At 40.5% G+C, this 21,147-nt stretch overlaps 1 protein-coding gene across 1 annotated transcript in view; it reads right to left on the bottom strand.

The window, feature by feature from the left end:
• Window positions 1–21,147, bottom strand: part of LOC105256389 (neurogenic locus protein delta) — a 47,698-nt gene that overhangs the window by 15,184 nt on the left and 11,367 nt on the right. Inside the window, exons 3-4 of the mRNA XM_011266247.3 lie at window positions 13,685–13,736; window positions 2,799–3,050 (exon numbers count right to left, since the gene is read on the bottom strand). Coding sequence (XP_011264549.1) covers window positions 2,799–3,050; window positions 13,685–13,736 — 304 coding nt within the window. The remainder of the gene's footprint in view (window positions 1–2,798; window positions 3,051–13,684; window positions 13,737–21,147) is intronic.

Genomic DNA, 21,147 nt, shown 5'->3' with positions numbered 1-21,147 from the left:
AATCGAGAGAGAGAGAGAGAGAAGAAAGAAAAGTACTGCCAGAATTCGGGAAGATACGATGCGGAAGTAGTGAAGTTAAACGCGAGATACCGCGAACGCGGATATTTCTTGTTTTAACGAAGAAGTGAAAGTTCTTTTGTGTTCTCGCGAGACTCGTTCCGAAGGAGAGTCTGCGCCGTCTGCGCCCCGCTCATGATTTAAATCGTATATTTTCCGACGTTTCGCGGCGACAGTGATTTCACCTTCTTAATAGGCCGCATAATAATCGTATGGGAACCATATTACGGTAACGAATAATCGACCATTTTCGTCGTCTCGTATTATCAAAGTTAAATATCTCCTTTAATCCTTTCTTTTTCGCCGTGAAAAAAATAATGGAAATTACGCGATGTTAATAAAGATCAGCTGATTGGGCGCGATGTTAATAAAGATCAGCTGATTGGTCTTAAAATTCTTGTATTAAACTCCATTCTTTTAAGACGTTGGAGAAAGTAGGATATAAAGTCCATGAAAGATGGTTTCGCGGAAGATCGATTCTTCGAGGAATGTCCACGAAATGAAGTGTAAGCAGTCCATTAGTAATCGGTGCGCGAACTTTGTCGATCGCGACGAGCGCGCCGAGCGGCGTCGAGAGTGCAACGACCGGGGGGACCGACGGGCCTCACACGCGGGGAGACTTCGCCTACGATCGATCGGTATCGAGAAAGTCTGGAATTCGGGATCCGAGAATTGGCGAGGAAAGCTTGTGGGAAAGCGGAGACATTAATCGCTTCATATAAGAACAGAACGGTGTACCTTGTAAAACCACGGCTTGTATATCTCTGTGTAACGTTCTATGCGTGACGATATCAAAATCAATTATTTTATAACAATTTAGTTGTTATTTATGTATATTTATGTATATTTATATTTTAAGTTTTGGATTAAATTTTGGAGCTTCGTATTTTTCTCGTAAGAAATTCTAAATTATATTCTGCAGTTAAATGATGCACCGTTATTTTATATATTACACATTAATAATATATGTTATTAAATGTAATATAGTGTGTTATAAATGTAATGAATATTCGAATACAATAAAATTTCATTAACACGGAGAATTAATATGACAGTGACTTATCTGTGATATTGTATTATTATATGTAAGTAATATGTATGAAACATAAAACTCAAAGTTACAAGAGAGAATTACAATAATATTTTATATCAAATAAGAATTTAAATGTCAAGTATACAATTTACAGCTAGGTGAAAATAAATTTTAAAAAATATTAAATAATTTTTAGTCCCACATTTTGCGTTGTGTATATTCCAATTTTTCATTCAAGACCGGCAAGTGTGATGAATTGTAGAACTCAACTGCGTAAGTTTTCCGAATCTGTCTTCTATATGAAAGTGAGCGACACTTGTGGCGCGGTTCGCCTATTGTCGCGAGGACAATTCGGCACAATCTGACCCGGGTCTCGAGTTGCCTGAATCAAAAGGCGGATGCGACGAAGCCGCTTCCTTTGCGAATGAAAACCACCTTTGTACGTGGTACAGGTACGTAGTCGAACACCAGGTGCGGATACGTACCTGTACGTATCAAAGAGAGGGAAAGAGAGGAGGGGGAGAGAGAGAAAGAGAGAGCCGGGAGCTTCGGCGTCGACGACTGTCCGACTCCAGCAACACGGCCATCCCCGTTCGACTCTCGCGTGGAGTCTCCGAGGAGTGAGCGAGGACGAAAGAGAAAGAAAGAGGATAAAGAGAAAGAGAGAGAGACTGCCACACACGAAGGCAGATTTCGCCTCCTCTCGCCTCCTCCCGCCTCCATCGCTCAACACAGTCTCGGATCATTACACGTGCACACAGATTAGTTAGTTCTCGGTCGGCACGCAGGTACGCGAGAGAGAAAGAGAGAGTCGAGAGGGCGAAGGAGGAGAGGGATGCTGCTGTTGCTGCAGCAGTCGGGTCGCGCGGACAAGAGGAGGGCGAGAGAGCTCGAGAGAAGAGACGAAAGAAGAGAGAGAGAGGGAGATACTCGCACACGCGCGAGCTTAAGCGTGGGAAGCTGCTGCACGCTTCGAAGTCTCGGCGCACCGGGCCTCTCCTTCGGTCGGGCTTTGAAACAGAGCGCGAGGATAAGGATGCGGAGAACGTTCGCGCGAGAGTATCGTCGTATTACGTCGAGATAGCGAGGTCGGTACTCGGGCAGGGATCGATAGGAATCAGCTGCCTGTTAATAATCGCGCAAACTGGCAGGATCGACGAATTTTTTTCAGCGATCGTTTAATCGCGACCGCGAATCAAGAAACTTATCATCGATCATAATCCATTTGTCGATGGTTAATCAACTGCTTGCTCGATCTTTCAGTCTAAATATATAATTAGCATTGAAATATATAATTATAACTAGGATTCTTCAATTTTTACGAGAGATCGATCTGTCGGACGCGCGTGCAATCGTGAGGGAAAACGCATGATAAATTAATATCCCGCTACCACTTGAGTAGTAGTTACAGGATGCGATATTATACTGGCCAAAATGTATCACCTTTATGTTTTTTTTTGAGAATAACTTAACTCAAAATGAATAACTTAATTCAAAGTGTATAGATATACAATATTTTTGTCTAATCGCATGTTTTAATAGTAGGTATATAGATTACTTAACAATAAACTTTTCATTAAATAATGAACACAGCGACTTAAGAAAAATTAATTAAATATATACACTTTCAAATTATCCTTTTAAATTATCCTCAAGAAAAGGTGATATATTTTTGACCGGTACTGTATATGTATAGTTGATGACTTACGGGTGTTGCAATAGTCGCCCTTCCAGCCGGATAGGCAGACACGCTCGCCGGTTGGGCTACAGCTGTAGTGGCCGAAATTGTCGTCCCTGGGTCGGCACAGATTTTCGCATCCCTTGCCGTAATAATGTGCCACGCATGTCACCCTATACTCGTACTCCATCTCCGAATGGGCGCTCCTGTGCTCGTCGACGGTCCACTCTGGTCCGACGTCCAGCCATTTCTGGGTGGTCAGCCGCGTAATCAGTATTTTCTCTGAAAAGATCATACGTTCCTTTGAGCGATTTTTCACAGTTCAACAATTATTTTCGAGACGAGCGCTCTTTATACTGTATCCTAAGACTGTCATAAATCTATGTCAATACTTAAAAATACGGGGGAATAGTGGATCGCATAGATAATACACAAAATGTCTCACACGAGTAGAATATAGATTGGATATATCATATATTCTGGAAAATGATGCATTTTCGGAAATTTTGCCGGAGAAAAAGATGCTTACTTTTTGACAGAAAATACAATATTACTCTATATATCCTATATAAAACACTTGTATATAAATATACAAACATAAATATATTATTATATTAATTTTAAAAAAATTGTGTATATCGCTATGGCCGAATCGAGATGTATAAGAATAATTACCCAGCACGTCCAGTGTCAGACAGAGCAACGAGGTGCACCCAATGATGCGATCGAAGTGCATCGGCCCTCCGAAAGAGAGAGAGAGAGAGAGAGAGAGAGAGAGAGAGAGAGAGAGAGAGGCAGAGAAAAGAAGAGAGAAAGAGAAAGAGAAGGCAGACCGGACGTTCGTCCGCTATTGCTACTCTGTCGGCGGCACGCATCCGGCACAAAGAGAGTAAGCGTATACCACGTTGCGGCTCTGGGAAAGAGGCGTCCTTCTTCCCTCTCTCTTTCTCTCTGTCCTCGTCTTCGCCTGCGGCTCGTCCTCTCGTCCGGTGTTGTCTCTACTCGCTTTCGTGTAAACTGAACGAGCGGAGGCTACAGAGAGGCCTTCCTTATAAGGGCGCATTATCGTAATAGCCCCGGCAGATTAGAATCCTACTCGGTCGGGCTACTACGCGATCAGGTGCCCTACCGAAAAACCTGCATCTCACGGCACCGGTTTTCGGTACACGCGCGTCCTGGATCCGCGAACTGGACCCAGAGAAACTGGTAACGTACAAAGTCTATCGCGTGCACCCTCTCAGAAAGGATTTCTGATAACAAGACGAAAAATATTCTTGACACATTTAATCTCGTCACAATCTTATGTAGTATAAAAATGAAACAATTTTAAAACTAAAACAATAATTCTTATTCCTCTCTCTCTCGAATTAAATAAGATTGTCTTTATAATTTGAAAACAAGAATAATATAAGAAATCTAAGCTATATATTCTTGCACTTGCAATAATTTCATATTAGCGCCAGTAATTGCGTGAAACCGATATGTGTCTATCGTCTTTTGTAGATAGTATCAGGATCATTTTATTCATAGATATTATTTAAGAATTTTCTATTTAAGATTAAAATATTCTTTTTTAAATAAAAAATATGATGGTCGCTATATCGATCCTATTTTATGATAGATTGAAATGTAATAACATTAAATTTAGAAATCTTTTCTGTGGGTGCAGTAAAGATCAGTGGCGTAGCCGCTTGAGCGAAAGATGCATGGATCGACCTTCGTGCGTTGATGAGAATAATGTTCGAAAGTTATCGATGAATGAAAATCGGGAGACATCGGTGATAAAACTCGAAAGTTATATAACAGTTCGTAAACTTTCCTCGATCTCTGTATCTGTCAAATGTACATAGAGAAAAATGTATAATTGTATTCAAGTATTATTTATTTTAAGTATACCATAAGTTTGTATATCCGCAAATATATCACAAGTTTACCACAAGCATTAATAATTTAATTGAATATATTCTGAATTTTAGTAAGTACAGTATTTTAGTCAGGAATATTAAATTAAAACAAAAATTTGATTTGCTTAATAGAGCTGGCGTAAAGTAAATTTGATTTTTCCTTGATACAACTTTACAATATTCTTGAAGAGCAAATAAATTCTTCTTTTAAGTACATGATAATGAGATTTTCGTGTACTCAAAAGAAGAATTTATTTTCTAATTTGATGAGTATATTTTAAGATTATTATCAAGAATGTATTCTTTGATATATTCTTTGTTGAAAAGAAAATTACTTAAAAAAATATTACTATTACTTAAAAAAAATATTACTTACTATTACTTAAAAAAAATATCACTATTACTTAAAAAAAGAAAAATAAACTGAATAATCGCGTTTCTTGCCAGTAGATATTTTTCTCTGTGTCACAAACGATATTTTTCAGGATTATTATCTGTCGCATGCGATTGAAACATTAATAAGAGATTTTGATAAGAGAGAAACTCGCGTATGACAATTTTTAATGTCGTTCGGAATCGATAAAAGAATCCATATCGTCGCTTTATAAAGTACAATTTCTGATATCGAATATTAATGGTTATTTACATCTTAATGATTAAAATAACATCATTCGTTATAATTGTCATGTTGTAGACATGATCAAGAAAATATAAGCCGATAAGGATATCCTGCTATACCTTGATAACGCGATTTATCGAGAGGAGTCCTTCGATTACGCGTCATTGCGCGCTCTTTCGCTCTTTCTTTGTATCTCGCGCATCGAGAAGGAAGAATGAACGAGCGAAGAAACGAAGAGAGAAAACAAAAGGACTAAAGTTTTCGCCGATGGCGTGCCCGAGGATACTTAAGGAGGGAGCAGCCTCTCTTCCCAGAAGGAAGTGGCGTTTCGTTGCCGGCGAAACAGGAGTCGAGAACGAAAGAGAGAGAGAGAAGAAGAGCGAGATGCATAGACACGTACGCACATATATGTAAGAGGAAGATGAGGCAGTTTACCAGATTATTTTCCCAGGTGATGCTGTTACGAGTTCCGAAAAGACCGATCTTCGCACGCTACGCGCGCGGGATAAGCGACCCGCTACATATTTAATCCCGAAAAATAGAGAGAAAGAAAGAGATGGCAAAGAGGATTTCTTAATACATACATATATTACAGATAACTGTATTTATAAAAAAAATCGCGCGAGTCGAAAACCAAGAAATATGTAACAATATTATTGATAATGTTGCGCCTACTACCTTTTGCATTTTAAATGAAATAATTACGGTAATGTTAATATGCGTATTATTTGTATAAATTTTGCCGTTTTTATAAAAGAATCTAAACTTTTTATAAGTCTGTCTGAGAACGTCGATTTCATAAAAGAGAAAAAAATATGTAAACGTATATCAATATATATCTCTTACGCAATTTTCAATCGATGAATCATTCGATATAAATATCAAAGACTTTCGATTTAGATGACACACATGCGTGCGCGATGCGTGTGAACGTGATAGAAAGTGACGTTCTCTAATGATATTCGCGGAGACGCGGAAAAGGAGGATTAATCCGCATTTATATTCGTCTGGAAGGTGGTTGCGATTACCGATATGTATATGTGTGTATCGGCAAAGTTACAACTTCCTGCTGCCCGTTTCCCGCGACCGGACCGTTGGCTAGCACGAGAGAGAGATCGGTTGTTTCTACTTGACCACGATAATACACACCCGGTAAACACCCGGCGTGCTCGAGGCCAGACCGATTCAAGGTATTCATTAACGACGCATAGCAGCGCCGGCGCGTAGCAGACATTTTCTATTGTTCGTTCATTCAGAAACGAGCGGCTGCCGAACAAGGATAGCCCGTAGAGAGAAAGAGAAAGAAATAAGAGAGAGAGAGAGAGAAAGCTGGCATATAGCCAGCGGCTACGTCCACTTTTCTGTGCGAAAAAACGTGTTGATTATTTAGCAAAATGAATCGAAAAATCCGACAACGAGCGGCAGATCAACTTCCGACACGCCAACAAAAACCGCCTTTGCTAAGATTTAGCGTGTAAATTTCTTAGTAAACGAAACGAGTCACAGAGACTTGATTTTTGGGCAATTTATAACGTAAATTTTCTTGTTTATATTTATATTTCAAACAACTTTGTATAAATACGATCTCAAATAATGTGAACAAATTATAAACTCATACACAGAGAAAAATATATACTGTATTCAAGTAAATATTATTTATTTTAAGTATATCATAAGTATCATTTGTATATCCGCAAACATATCACAAGTTTAGCACAAGCATTAAATTTAATTGAATATATTCTGAATTTTAGTAAGTGCAGTAGTTTAATCAAGAATATTAAATTAAAACAAAAATTTGATTTGCTTACTACAAGAGTTGAGACGTAAAGTAAGTTTGATTTTTCTTTGATACAACTTTACAATATTCTTGAAGAGAAAATAAATTCTTCTTTTGAGTACATGATAATGAGAGTTTCTAACACTTGTGATGAATAATTGATATTTTAAGATTATTATCAAGAATATATTCTTTGTTGAAGAAAACTATTACTTAAAAAAAGAAAAATAAACTGAGTAACCGCTTTTCTTGGCAGTAGAATGATATTTTTCTCTGTGTACATCTTAATTTTCACAAAATATATGAGTATTTAATCAAATGTTTATTTGCAATTGTTTTTAAATTTAATAGTGATAAAGATACTAAGTATATATATAGTCATTAATTAATATAACTATAGTAATTAATTTGTATCTTGAAAATATAAGATTAAAGGACAACAACACTCGCTCTATTTAAAACAAACTCGCGAATTAATGATTAATTGAAAATAATTTCTCTAGTTTTCACAACGATCTTTTGGCAACATCTACAAAAAAGAGATTACTCTTTTTTCATTAATCTTTTCAATCGAGGTAAAACGCGACGATTTTCTTCTCTCCCGCCGATTGACACGTGGAACGCGGAGAGAGAAGGCAGCCAATTATCGCCATCGTTATTATCATGCGAAAGGAGGCAGGTGCGCTCTCCCGAGTGCATCGGGCGATGTGCAACGAGCGAGTCGCGCAACGGTGTCCCGTTTGCGAGGGAGAGAGACGCACGGAGAAAGACCGGCCGGGGAAAAGCGGTTGACAATCAACAGTGACGTAAGCTGCGCGTGTGGAGAGTCACGACCGCTGGAGTGTGTTCCTTTCGCTCGTGTATACGGATGTCCCTGCGTTGCGTCGCATACGCATCAAATGAAAATGAATAGAACACTTGACAAGTCGAGCAGCAAAGTTTGAATGCGTCCCAAATGTATCCTGATCTTGAAATATGAAAGCATACATGGTGGACATTACACGCGTGCTTTGTCTTAATCACGAATTCTCCGACAAATTTGGAGCATCGATGCTTCATTCAAAATGTTATATATATCGCACGAAATTGCTTGACGTCGAAAATTGATATGATTTTAATTCAAGAAGCGTACGCAATTTTAATTATCATTTTTTTACACATGGATGCTTCTTATTCTATCTTGAATAAATATTTAAATTTGTCATATATCTAATTTTAAGCAAACAAAAAACTAAAACAAAATTTAATTAAAGTTATAAAAATAAGGACAATTTAAAATTTTTTTTTAGGTATCTTTAACTTCATGATCTTACTTCATTAATGTAAAGTTATATTATATGTATAGAATTGTATATTATTATTATGAAATAGGATATTATCGCACATACAGTTAATTTTAATCATAATCACAATTTGGAATCGGGAATCCTAAGAGATTTGTACAAGAATAAAAATTCAAAAGCTTCGAAACAAAATAGCAGTCTATTGGGATTTTCCCGCGGGAAGCGTATTTCCACACAAAATACACGATCCCTTATAAAGATACACATCGAAGCGTCCACTTTGTAGTTAACGAGCTGCTGTTACGAATCGTAGAAACGTAGGCGCTTCCTCCAACACGCGCGTGTTAAAATGAGGCGTTTAACAGTACCTCGGCTGGATATCGAGATCTTGAATTTAATATACCACGCGCTTTTATACGTATCCCACACAAGGCGTACACACCTCGTAATAAACGCTTGTTGATTTCACCGCGAATGAACGAACGAGACCAACGAGAAAGAAAGAGAGAGAGAGAGACAGACAGATTCCCCCCTCCTTCATCCTCCTCCTGCTCCTCCTATGGCAGATGAATGAAAGAAAGGAAGAGTAGTAATCCGATCGGCCTTTACCAAAACGAGCAACAACCGAGCGCACAGCCCATCGTCATTAGCGACAAAGGAAACTGGTTCGCGTATAATAAACACCACGACACGCGTGACGAATCGATCGATGAGCCGCCTTTATCGACACGTGTAATCGTTAGGGCGCGACACCTTCCTCCGCCGTGATTTATAAATATCGTCGCATCGTTCTGGAATAAAATTAGACCGGGGGATAAAAAAGATGGAGGGAAACATTCTTTAAAACCGTTCGATATTTATTTAAAGTCCCCCGTATTTTTAGTCGAAACGATTTCGCGCGTGCATATCGCGCCAAGAAATAGATCGCTTCGAAATTACTTGGCGATACAATATGGATCATCGATATTAAAAATATGAGACGTGCGAGAGAAATATCTCTTAAATGGAAAGCCATCTCTCGATCTACGATTGGGATCCACACAGAGAAAAATGTATACTGTATTCAAATATTATTTATTTTAAGTATATCATAAGTTTGTATATCCGCAAATATATCACAAGTTCACCACAAGCATTAAATTTAATTGAATATATTCTGAATTTTAGTAAGTGCAGTATTTTAGTCCAGAATATTAAATTAAAACAAAAATTTGGTTTCCTTAATACATAAAGTTTGATTTTTCTTTGATATAACTTTAAAATATTCTTGAAGAGAAAATAAATTCTTTGTGATGAGCATATTTTAAGACTATTATCAAGAATATATTCTTTGTTGAAAAAACTATTATTTAAAAAGTAATTAAACTATTACTAAAAAGAAGTAAAAAAAACTATTACTAAAAAAAAAGAAAAATAAACGTAATCGCTTTCCTTGACAGTAGAATATTTTTCCCTGTGCATCCTTGAGGAATGTCGGACGACGCGAAAGCGGATTCTCACGAAATTTTCGCCCCAAAGAGCGAGTGCAACTGCAGGAATCGCGAGCGCAGGTGCAACGATGACGCGTGCACCGGCGTGCGTCATAATACGCAACGTAACGCAACGCGACGCGACGGAGTTTATGGAGGGCTAAGAGAAGAGGAAGAGGGACGCGCCCGAAAGGGAAGGAGGCGAGAGAACGTCGGGAGCGGGGGCGGTGATTAGAAGAGGAGAGAAGGAAGAGGAGGTGATGGTGTTCGCCTGAGAAAGGAAGCAGCATCCGAGCAACGCGGCAATAAAGGGCTCGTTTCGCCATCGTGTGCGTTGTGTGGGTATTATATCGCGCCCGGAGCCAGCACGGTAGACGGAGCGCACAATGTAAGTGCTGTATCCGCGATAAGGGTCCCGGGGATAGGTGTGTATCCGGGACATGATATAGTGCGTGGACATACATTAACGTTTCATTTTCGGTCTAAATTAATCTCGACGTGTCAACGTCTAGTATCTTCCCGGCATTCTTCTCCCACGCACTTTCAATTCTAAATTTTCAACCATTTTCTAATTTATAACTCTGTCGAAAACTTATCTTTTGTACCTTTAAGTTAAGAACTGTTCGTTTCCTATCTATTTAAGATGCCAAGCGACAGCTCGATTCCTACATAAATTAAATCGATATCTAACAAACGTGAAATAATTAAGGTTGAAGTTTCATTTTGTATTATTCATTTTGATTTTCGACCTAAAAATCTATTTACAATAATTTTTTTTTTATTTTTAAGCGAATTCCAAAGAAACGATTTTTAGCAATTAATGTAAATAAATTGTAGTATCTTCCCGACATTCTTTTCCCACTTTCAATTCTAAATTTTCAACCATCTAATTTATAACTTGTCGAAAACTTGTCTTTTGTACCTTTAAGTTAAGAACTGTTCATTTCCTATCTATTTAAGATGCCAAGCGACAGCTCGATTCCTACATAAATTAAATTGATATCTAACAAATTTGTTAAATAAAATCTAACAAACGTGAAATAATTAAGATTGAAATTTCAATTTGTTATTATTCATTTTGGTTTTCGAAAATCGATTTACAATAATAATTACTTTTTTTTTAATTTTATAAGCAAATTTCAAAAAAACGATTTTTAACAATTAATGTAAATAAATTGTAATATCTTCCTGACATTCTTCTCTCACGCATTTTCAGTTCTAAATTTTCAACCATGTAATTTATAACTCTGTCGAAAACTTGTCTTTTGTACCTTTAAGTTAAGAACTGTTCGTTTCCTTCTATTTAAGATGCCAAGCGACAGCTCGATTCCTACATAAATTAAATTGATATCTAAAAAATTTGTTAGATAAAATCTGATAAACGTGAAATAATTGAGATTGAAGTTTCATTTTGTATTATTCATTTTGGTTTTCGACCTAAAAATCTATTTACAATAATAATAATTATTTTTTTTAATTTTTTAAGCGAATTCCAAAGAAACGATTTTTATCAATTAATATAAATAAATTCCTTCTTTCCGCTCGGAACGAAACAGATTTAGGAAGCTGACAGATTTCGATACGTCAATGATGATTTCATATCAACATCCGCACGCTGGGAAAAGAATCGCAGATGCCGAGAGCTGCAACATATAAGCGGCGTGTCGACGATAAAATCCAGAGGCCGCGCAAGACAACACTCGCCCCGGTTGTAACGCGAGCGTTAACACCGAGAAACATCAGACGGCGAAAACTTATCGTTTTCTTATCCCTCTAATGCAAGGGATAAAACGTATCTGCTGTGTAAAAAAAGCGCAAGCGTACAAAGAACCGTGCGCGAAAGAGATAGTTCTTGCCTCCTCGATAATAATAAGCTACACATCTTGACGTATCATCATCTTGACAGACAGATGACATATTAAATTATCTAAATATTAATTACATATACCGGAATAAAAACAACGCGTTCGACGTATCGATACACTGGTTCTCGCAACGCGAGAGTTTAACGACATAAATAAACGCCCAAAATTCCCCTCGAGCTTTTCCGACCCAGCAGAGTCCTCGTACCCTCATCGAAATCGAAATCCTTGCTTCGTCGTCGAGTGGACGGATAACGACGCGACGCGGGATCGAACAAAGTACTCACCACGTGGCGCCGAAACAGTTAAATTCGGTTAATTGGACGAGGAGATTCTCGACGGCGACGGCATAGGTGACGCGACGCGCACGCGTGTGTGCGTGTGTACGCGCGCGACACGCATGAGAGCGCGCGTATATGCAGCTTCCGCTCTCTCCCGTCGGCCGATTCTAATTATCCGAAGGAGAAGGGAGGAGGGGGACGAGCCGTGCCCGCGGCGGGACTCCTCGAGGAAGGAATTAAACGGTCTCGCTCTTCTTACCCCGTTTTTAAAGCCGGTCTCGAGAGTGAACAACGCGAGGCGGATGCGTGCGCTACCTGCGTTTACGGAAAACCGTAACGCGCATTTATTACGCATCGTATCCGCCTCCGACGTTGTTAAAACGTGACGTTATTCCGTTTGGAATATCGGGACGAATGAAGATTGCCAGTTGAATTCCGATCGCCGCAATTTTCCCGCCTCCTTTTAAGTGTTCAAACATTTTTTTTTTTAAAGACAGAGATTGTAACGAGCTCTATCTGCTGTTCTTTCTCGCCGAAAAAATATCCGGGATACCAACAATACAATTGGCGGTGGGTTTAAGCTAGCCTCGTTGGATGAGCCCGTATATACTTGGTGTCGAGTTACTACAGTGCGATGGAAGATGGGTGTACTATGGTTACACAGGAAGGAAACACTAGTGTGCCGCCCGCTCGCTAACCGCGTCTCTCTCGTCTCTCCTTGCTCTCGCTTTCCTCTCTCTGTCTCTATAGCGCGCGTTCTAGAACCGCTTCTGGTCGACAGCACAACGCTATGACACAACGGAGACGCGTTGCCGTAATAACGCGGTTACAAACGAGGAACGGCCAACGGCAATGGAGACTGAATAGAACAATGAAAACGCGACGATTGTTCGCGGAGCAACGACCAGCCGACCCGGTCGACGTAAGATTTATACACCCCGATCCACGTTTTACTTACGACACGTCAAGTATCCCAAGTAACACCGTAAACTTGGCAAGCACGAGAAAAGAATCCTTGATATATCGCGATGCAATCCCCGATAATGCACTCGCAAATCTTCCAAACTATTCTTATTTTTATATCCCTTTCATATATACATACTTCTTGAGTACATTATTTATATAATACCAGGAAATATAATGCAATAATACTAGGAAAAAATAAAATGTAAAGAAAAATATATATAAAAATATAAAAAATAAAAAATATAAAAAAAATTATAATATATAAAAAAATATTGAAATAATTCAAAATAAATATAATTATTTCGAGATCGAGGGCCATTGAACGCGAAAAGAAGAGAGAAATTTATTCGCTGTCTCTCTTCGATTCTCGTCTCGGGGGGAGACTTTAAAGGGGATAAGGATCAAGAGGTAGTTGACGAAGAAGGAGGAGGAAGAGAGAATGCCCAGAGAGGATGCAACGTCTCTGGTGAGTGTCATGCTCGGGGGACCGGAAGCGCCTTCTTGACTGGTCCACGAGACACCGTGTCGCTCTCTCAGCAAACCAGCTGGACCACACATGCCCAACCGACGAGGGCGACCTTCCTCTGCCTTCTCTCACGACTTTAAAACGCGCACCGCGACTAATTTTACGATAATCCTTCGTCATTCCGGTATTTTACGAGCGCGTGCACGCAACGCACGCACGCACTCGTGCTTGATGATACGAGATACGAGATCCAAAAAAAAAGTGGAGAGAAAAATTGTTTACTCACCGGTACTGTTGTCCGCGTCGTGATAAGCCTCCACTATCAGCGAAAATGTGCCCTGTGAACAGTAAAAAAAAAGCTGCCATGAGTCTTCGATATTTAAAGAATAAAGTAGGAAAGGAAGTAAAAAAGATCAATGCCTTGTTTTATTTTGGAACGAATTTAAACAGGATATTAATCGATTCAAGCTTACAATTTTATACGTTTTAGGAATTTTAATCCAGGACGGAATTCTATTTGCAATTTTATGTAATAAATGAAGAATTAAAATCCAGAAGAATATGTACATCACATAGTGCGACGTTTTATCGTACAAGTAGAATTCCATCGCGAATTTAAGATCGCCTCCTCTCACAACATCCTGAATGAAAAGCCGCGATATTTTCGAATTTTTCTCGACCGTGACTCGCGTGCGAGTTTCGAAAGGTAACGGTAACGGTTGAAGGAAATATTTCCGCGGTGAAAGGGTTTAATAATAAATTAAACGTACTGCGTCACGTGTACACCTGCCACGCATGCCTCTGCCACGCGTGCACCCGCAGAAAAACCACGAGTATGCACGGTACCCATCACCACCATCGTCAACATAATCATCGTCGTCGTCGTTGTTGTCATCGTATATCGAGGAAAAACGGTTACACGTCACTGGTAAAAGGGAGGAAAAGGGGAAGAAAGAGCAGACCCCAAGAGGAAAGGGGACCAGACACGCGCGAAAAATCACTCCCTTTTGTGTATTATCGTTCAGAAACAGGAGGGAAGTCTACGGTACCCCATGGGGGTTAACTTCCATAACCATGTGATATACCGCCGTTGTAAATCGTGTCGCGCTTGGTACGCACGTGCGAGCGCGTGCGAAGCGTTATTCGCACGTGGAAATTTAAATGTCGGGTAACCAATTACATACTTGAATGATTCTCGATAGAAATTCGTATCATATATTATTGATACACGCAACATGCGTTTCGCACACAGAGAAAAATGTATACTGTCATTCAAGTAAATATTATTTATTTTAAATATATCATAATTTTGGCAAATATATCATAAGTTTACCACAAGCATTAAATTTAATTGAATATATTCTGAATTTTAGTAAGTGCAGTACTTTAGTCAAGAATATTAAATTAAAACAAAAATTTGGTTTGCTTACTATAAGGATTGACGTAAAGTAAGTTTGACTTTTCCTTGATACAACTTTACAATATTCTTGAAGAGAAAATAAATTCCTCTTTCGAGTACAAGATAATGAGATTTTCTAACACTTGTGATGAATAACTGATATTTTAAGACTATCATCAAGAATATATTCTTTGTTGAGAAAAACCATTACTTAAAAAAAAGAAAAATAAGCCGAGGAATCGCTTTTCTTTTGACAGTAGAATATTTTTCTCTGTGCAGGATGCCTAAACGAGAAAGGAAGTGTCGGGCTCCTCCGTTGAGTACGCACATGGCTCCTTCGTAACCTGCGCAAGCCCCGAAGGATAAAGATACCCGAAATGATCCTGGTAAAGATACCCGAAACGACAACTCGTAAATCCCGTAACGATACTCCCGTCGCGCCGACAAACCGCACATCGTGGCTTCGGCCACGAAGCGTCCATTGTTGCGGCGTGTTGTGTAACGGAGGTGTCCTACGCGATGCGTCACGTCGGTGTGTACGGTAGTGATAATGCGTCGTTTAATTATGAACGTCATAGAACGAACATGCACATGGAAGGAGAGCGGCCCTGGGCGGCTCACGGCATATTACAGCGCGACCTCGTTAGAGTCGTCGGCGTCGCGCAGAGAATAATAAATGTTTATATCCGGCGACGGTGTGGACGAGTTCGCCCATCATTTCCCCGTATATGTGTGCGTTTCGCCCGAGTTCCCGTAAACGAGTCCCCGGTAATCCCGCGCGAATACCATTTCGCACATGGAAATTTATGCAGACACCGCATTACGCTCCCTCCCTCGAGCTTTCATTCCGTGTAATGCAATCTCTCTCTCTCGAGCACGAAATAAAAGGTTAAAGAATAAAAAGGAACATAAAAAGCAAAATAATGAAACACACAATGAAAAGTAATGAAAAATAATAATGGAACACACAATGAAAATAATGAATACACAACGCATACTAGATACATACAATGGGGATAAAAAATAAAATATATAATTGTGCGAGATGTAAAATTAAATTAAAATTTGAATATATATGTTCTCGTTTAAAACTAAAATAATATCCATTAGAATTTAAAGGTCTAATTAAATTTTGTACAAAATTCCCTAGTCATATTTTTATCCAAAATTTTTGAATGCAATTTTTTAAAATAAAGTTCTTTAATTAAATCTGCACAAAAAGATATATCTTCAAATAAATTTCACGAAACACGTGAGTATCTTTATAATCGACTGTATCTTGATTTAGTAAAATCAATTTGAATAATACGATAAGAATAATAAATCTAAAAGAACAAAAAAACATAACTGTTACACATGAATGTGTTTACATGACCATATCACTGATTGCCAACTCGGTTATCACTTGTGATATACTATAAGAAATTACAGACGATTAAAAAGAATTCTCAATAAAATTCCCAACTTTACAAAGTACAAAAAAGAATCTCTCGAAAATAGATAGAGAATTCCAAGTTTCCCAAGTTTTTAAAGAGTAAATATCTCGATTTGAAATTTCTTAATCTCGATTAATTTTATGCGAGAGCAAACGTAATACACCTACACCTGAACATCCTGTATAACACCCGCGTATTTCTATCTAAAATTAGCTCAACGGTATACGCGAACGCTCGTACAGATAAGGCGGATGCCCTTCGCGGCGAAAGGGTTGAAGGACGCGCGAGCAATTTGTCTCTGTTAAAAGAAGCGGGCGGAGAAAAGAGAGAGGCGCTGGCGCAGGTTGTGCTGCACCTTTTGCGAGATACCGAATGCGCCCGAGACCGGTCCGAGGGCCTCGTCGTGCACGACGAGGTGAGCGAACAAAAGGGGTAGAACATAGCGTAGTAGGCGTAGACGGAAGCGAGACGAGAGCTATACACCGCCTTTTTCTCTCGCGGCAAGGACGCGCTCGCCCCGGAGACTCGCAGGCACGCAGGATGCGCGTACCTTCCGAAAAGGAGAGAAAAAGACCATTCTCTTTCATAGCGGAGTAACAAATCAGGAGGATAAAAGGGAGAAAAAGAGCGGGGGAGAATAAATCGTCGGGAAGACAAATGCCACCGTGATCGCCCGCTAATTTATTACGGGGGATCGGAATGAAATCGGCGAGGAATCGCGCTCGAAAAAAGGCGCGGGAACAATGCGTCTTGGCCCGTACATGTGTGCGTTCGTGTTACTCGTGCACCGGTAGCGGCGATTATCGACGAAGGAGGGGTAAAAATCCACGGGACGATAAAGACGATCGAGACGGACGAAGGAGGGAAACCGCTCTTGTTCCGGCGATCCTCTTCCTCGGGAGACACGACGAGAGGAATCGCGACGAGGAGAGATCCTCGACGACCGACGAGGAGAAAGAGGTTGCGTCGGCCGCCGATGCGATAGAGCGAGAGGCTACAGGCGCGGCCGGCGCGATAGAACGAGAGGAGGAGAGGGGTGAAGGGTGGTGAGGAGAGGAGAGGAGAGGAGAGAGGGGGGCGCGACTCGCTCGCGCGGCAGTCGGTTCCCACGGCTGCGCGGCATACCTCCACCTTCTCTCGCCTCCCCTTTCCCCTCTTCTCCTCGGCTGGCCCGTTCCTCTTCTCGGGTCCGCGTGTGCTCCTCTTTCAACTTCTCCCTGCCTCTCTCTCTCTCTCTCTTTCGCTCTTGCATACACATATACGCGAGGCGCACACAAATATGTGTTCGCCGTCGTTATTTCTTCGCTCCTTTCTCTCTCTTTCTCTCTCGACTCGCGTTTCTTCACGTACCAGCAGGACGTTATAGCTTCAATCTCGACGCGCGTGTATGTACACGCGCGTATTAATCATCGTGGAAAACGATCGCGCGGAGGAAACGGGTAGCGATATGTAAAGGCGGTGCGGTCGTCGCTCGTTATCCATAGTTTTCCTCCTTCTCTTCTCGAAGGAATCGCGAAAATTTCACCGCTGGTATTACCGCGGAAGCGCGATTACCCAATCTCTCTCGAGAACGCTCATGGGACACGCTTCGCGACGCCGGCATCTTCAGGAATGAGAGGACGCGTAAAAATAGGCGAGACACGGACACACGTCGACAATCGTGATGCAGCCGATTTGTGAAACGATCCAAAGGTCGATCGAAAGGATTAAGAATATATCGAGCGCACCCGAAATCCGAGCACACAAAGTATTATCTCGGAGAGAGAGAAAGAGGGAAAGAAAGAAGAGGAGCTCTGTTCGAGATACAATGATATTACTCACAAGTTACGATGTCGAAATTCCCCGAAGGATGGGGAAACACGTTTGAAAAATAACATTATCACTCGAAAGTGGAACCGAAAGCCTTCTTTGTGAATGGCCGCCGTTCCATTCCTTCCTCATTCGTCGTAATGCGAACAAAAGTCACGCTTTCACGGATCATTCTTAATGCGAAACGATGCGGCCTCCTGTTTTATTAATGCACTTCGATCGGGCCGGCCGGTTACCATTTCCGACTTTCGACTCTTACTGTAATCATGGTACGAGTGTAACAAGAAAATTCTTTAAAGACCAAAAAAAAAGGTTACGCAATTTTATTTCGGTAAAGAAAAAACGCATTCAATTTAAGGATTAACCGGAAAGAAACGTTTGCAACACGCGATGAAGTCGGCGATGAATAATGGTCGCTCTATCGTTCGTGTCGAGCGACAGTATATCGCCCAAGGGAGACGAGTAGTCAGTCAGTCAGTCAGTCAGTCAATAAGGTTCACCCGCGCGCGCGTGCATCAGCTGATGCGTACCTGCCTGATGACCACGTGATACGGGGACCCGCAGAAAGAGAGAACGAGCGAGAGGGTGGGGCAGGTCTCACATATGTTACATTTTTCGCCGCGTTAGCGGAAAAGGGAAGGGTTGGAAACAGCCGGCGCAGGGACAGGCCCTGCAGTCATGGGCCCCCGATGATGGATTTTAAGAATCTCCATGTAAACGATGTAAGAGCTCAACACTGCGATTTTTATCGCAAGAATAAACGATCTATTAATCTAAAATTAATAAATTGACCGTCATTTCTCTTGCGTAGAAAAATAATTTTATTCCTACATATTTTTCTTTACATCTAAACTTTATACTTTTTACTTTGAATACAAAGGTTATGACCACAAAGGTGATGCTGCGTGTCATCAGCATCGTATATCACGCAGGACGGCAGACTACCCTTGAGTAGCCTTGGGACAAAAACCTATTTTCATCATTATCGCACGGGACCCTGCTACTTAGGGCTTTCTTATTATTTCTTTTTTGTTGTTTACAGCCGAGAAGAGGCGCGTGACAAAAGAGCGGCAGGAAACAACACCGGCCCAAGCATGGGAGAGGAAATGGGCTGAGAAGCGCGCTTCTTCCGCGTTAAACGGTGCCTTCGGGCGACGTCGTAATAGCAATCTACGAGAAAGAGAGAGAAGGAGAAACCGGAAGCGTATTGGGGAAACGACGCGCCGCCGTTAACCGAACTCATCGCTCTCGAGGGAATAAATTCGAGGCTGAACTCGATTGGCGTCTGTGACGAAAGGAAATTTCCCGTATACCGTTACCAACCAACAGCGGGTTGTTTACTGCGATCGTAAAGGGACAGGAGGAATTTCCGAGGGAAGACAATTCGCAATATTCCCTCACCATTGTACAGAATCTAATTATATATGATTACTTAAAATATCTTGGAAATTAAAATAGACTTTTCTTTCCATGCTATCTTAATTTCGAGGGAAAATTTTTGTCGATTTCATGAAAATAATCTTTGTTTGGATGAAACTACCTAGGCAAAAATAATGAGAATTTTTTTATTTTTTAAATATAATATCACAAAGAATTAATAATTTTTTCTGAAAATATAATATCATTAAAAAATTAATAATTTGAAATGTTTCACTTTAATCATCGACAAAAATATGAAATATATATATATTAAATATGTATATATTAATCTCATGAATAATGCATCAGAGCCTCTCGAGGGGATCAAAGCCCGACAGCGGCTTTGAATTCGAGCATAAAAACTTGGTCGACGCGTGATAAATCCCAAGTTCGTATTGTACGACGATACGTAAAAGAGAAAGAAAGAGAGAGAGACAAGAAGAGGGGAAGAAAAGAAAGGAAAAAGGAAGAGATACCGCGCCAGAAGGGAAAAGAGGTCGATCGCGTGCGAGTCTCTCGCAACGCGAGACTAAAAATACGCGCCGGTTTAGTTTCGTCGCCGTCGCCGTCCGCTTTCCTCTATCGCATATATTATAATTTATGCTAAACATCGGAAAGCGTCGTGTCGCGTCGCGATGCGCCCAAAGTTCGTCCATTCGACCTTTCCAAGAGTCGGGCGTCTCGTCTGGGACGCGAATCACGCAGCCTTTTCGGCCGTGGGACCCACGGTTCGGGGCCCCACCTTTCCTCCCCCTTTTCTCCCCTGCTGCTCCGCGATTCCCATCACTTTCGCGGCCCTCCTCCTCTCTCTCTCTTTCTCTCTCTCTTTCTTCCTCGAGTCTTTCTCAGCCTCACGTTCCGCGAAAATGCATGTAAGAATGCTTGCGACGCTGCTTTTATCTCTACAATATTCGATAGTATCGTATGTTATTTACGACAGAAGAAAGGGAAAGGGAAGGAATGTCAAGATGATTCATGTATTTTTATATCGTACACGCATTAATCTCTAGCGTACCTCGCAGATGCATCTTTCCTAAAAGTCGGTGTCAATTATTCCATTTATTAGTTCGACTACTCGCATTAATCTACATGATTACGATTTTTTTCCCGATTAATGCGCTCACCTCATTCATAACGCGACTCCCGACGCCGTCTCCCACCTAATAACGCGTGAGATTATCGCGGAAGGAAGTTACGATGATCGAGTAAAAATAGAATGGTGAATTCCCAGGCGACCTTACGAAAATGATGAGAAAGAATGGAGATACGTATGCGCGTGTGCGCGATTAGCGTGCGGAAAATCGCGCAACTCGCGAACACAGTGGCCGCACTGTCGCGGATCGCGCCTCGTGCTGTTTTAATAAGGCGGCTCGTGTACACGAACGTAAAGCCAATTAAGGCGCGCGCATAAGAGACTGTTGCCGACCGGCACGCATGCACGTACGCACGCACGCGTAAGAAATCACTGCGTCTGCAAATGTTACGATTATGCATCGACAGACCCGTCACGTTATGTATTGGTGCAGAGTATCTTATCAAGATGCCGAGTATATTAATAATTTTGAAGTTATCGTGTGAAAATTTATCGTTAAAAAATTCTAGAAAACTTAATGAAAATTTACTAAAAAATAAAAATTTTTTAAAAATTAAAAAAAAAACAGAAAAAACTTTTCAAAAAAATTATTT

The sequence above is a fragment of the Camponotus floridanus genome, unplaced genomic scaffold (assembly GCF_003227725.1).
Source record: "Camponotus floridanus strain SB8 unplaced genomic scaffold, Cflo_v7.5 scaffold7, whole genome shotgun sequence".
In the NCBI taxonomy this organism is placed as follows: domain Eukaryota; kingdom Metazoa; phylum Arthropoda; class Insecta; order Hymenoptera; family Formicidae; genus Camponotus; species Camponotus floridanus.
Note: the sequence above shows the minus strand (reverse complement) of the source record. Positions and strands in the feature narration are given on the sequence as shown.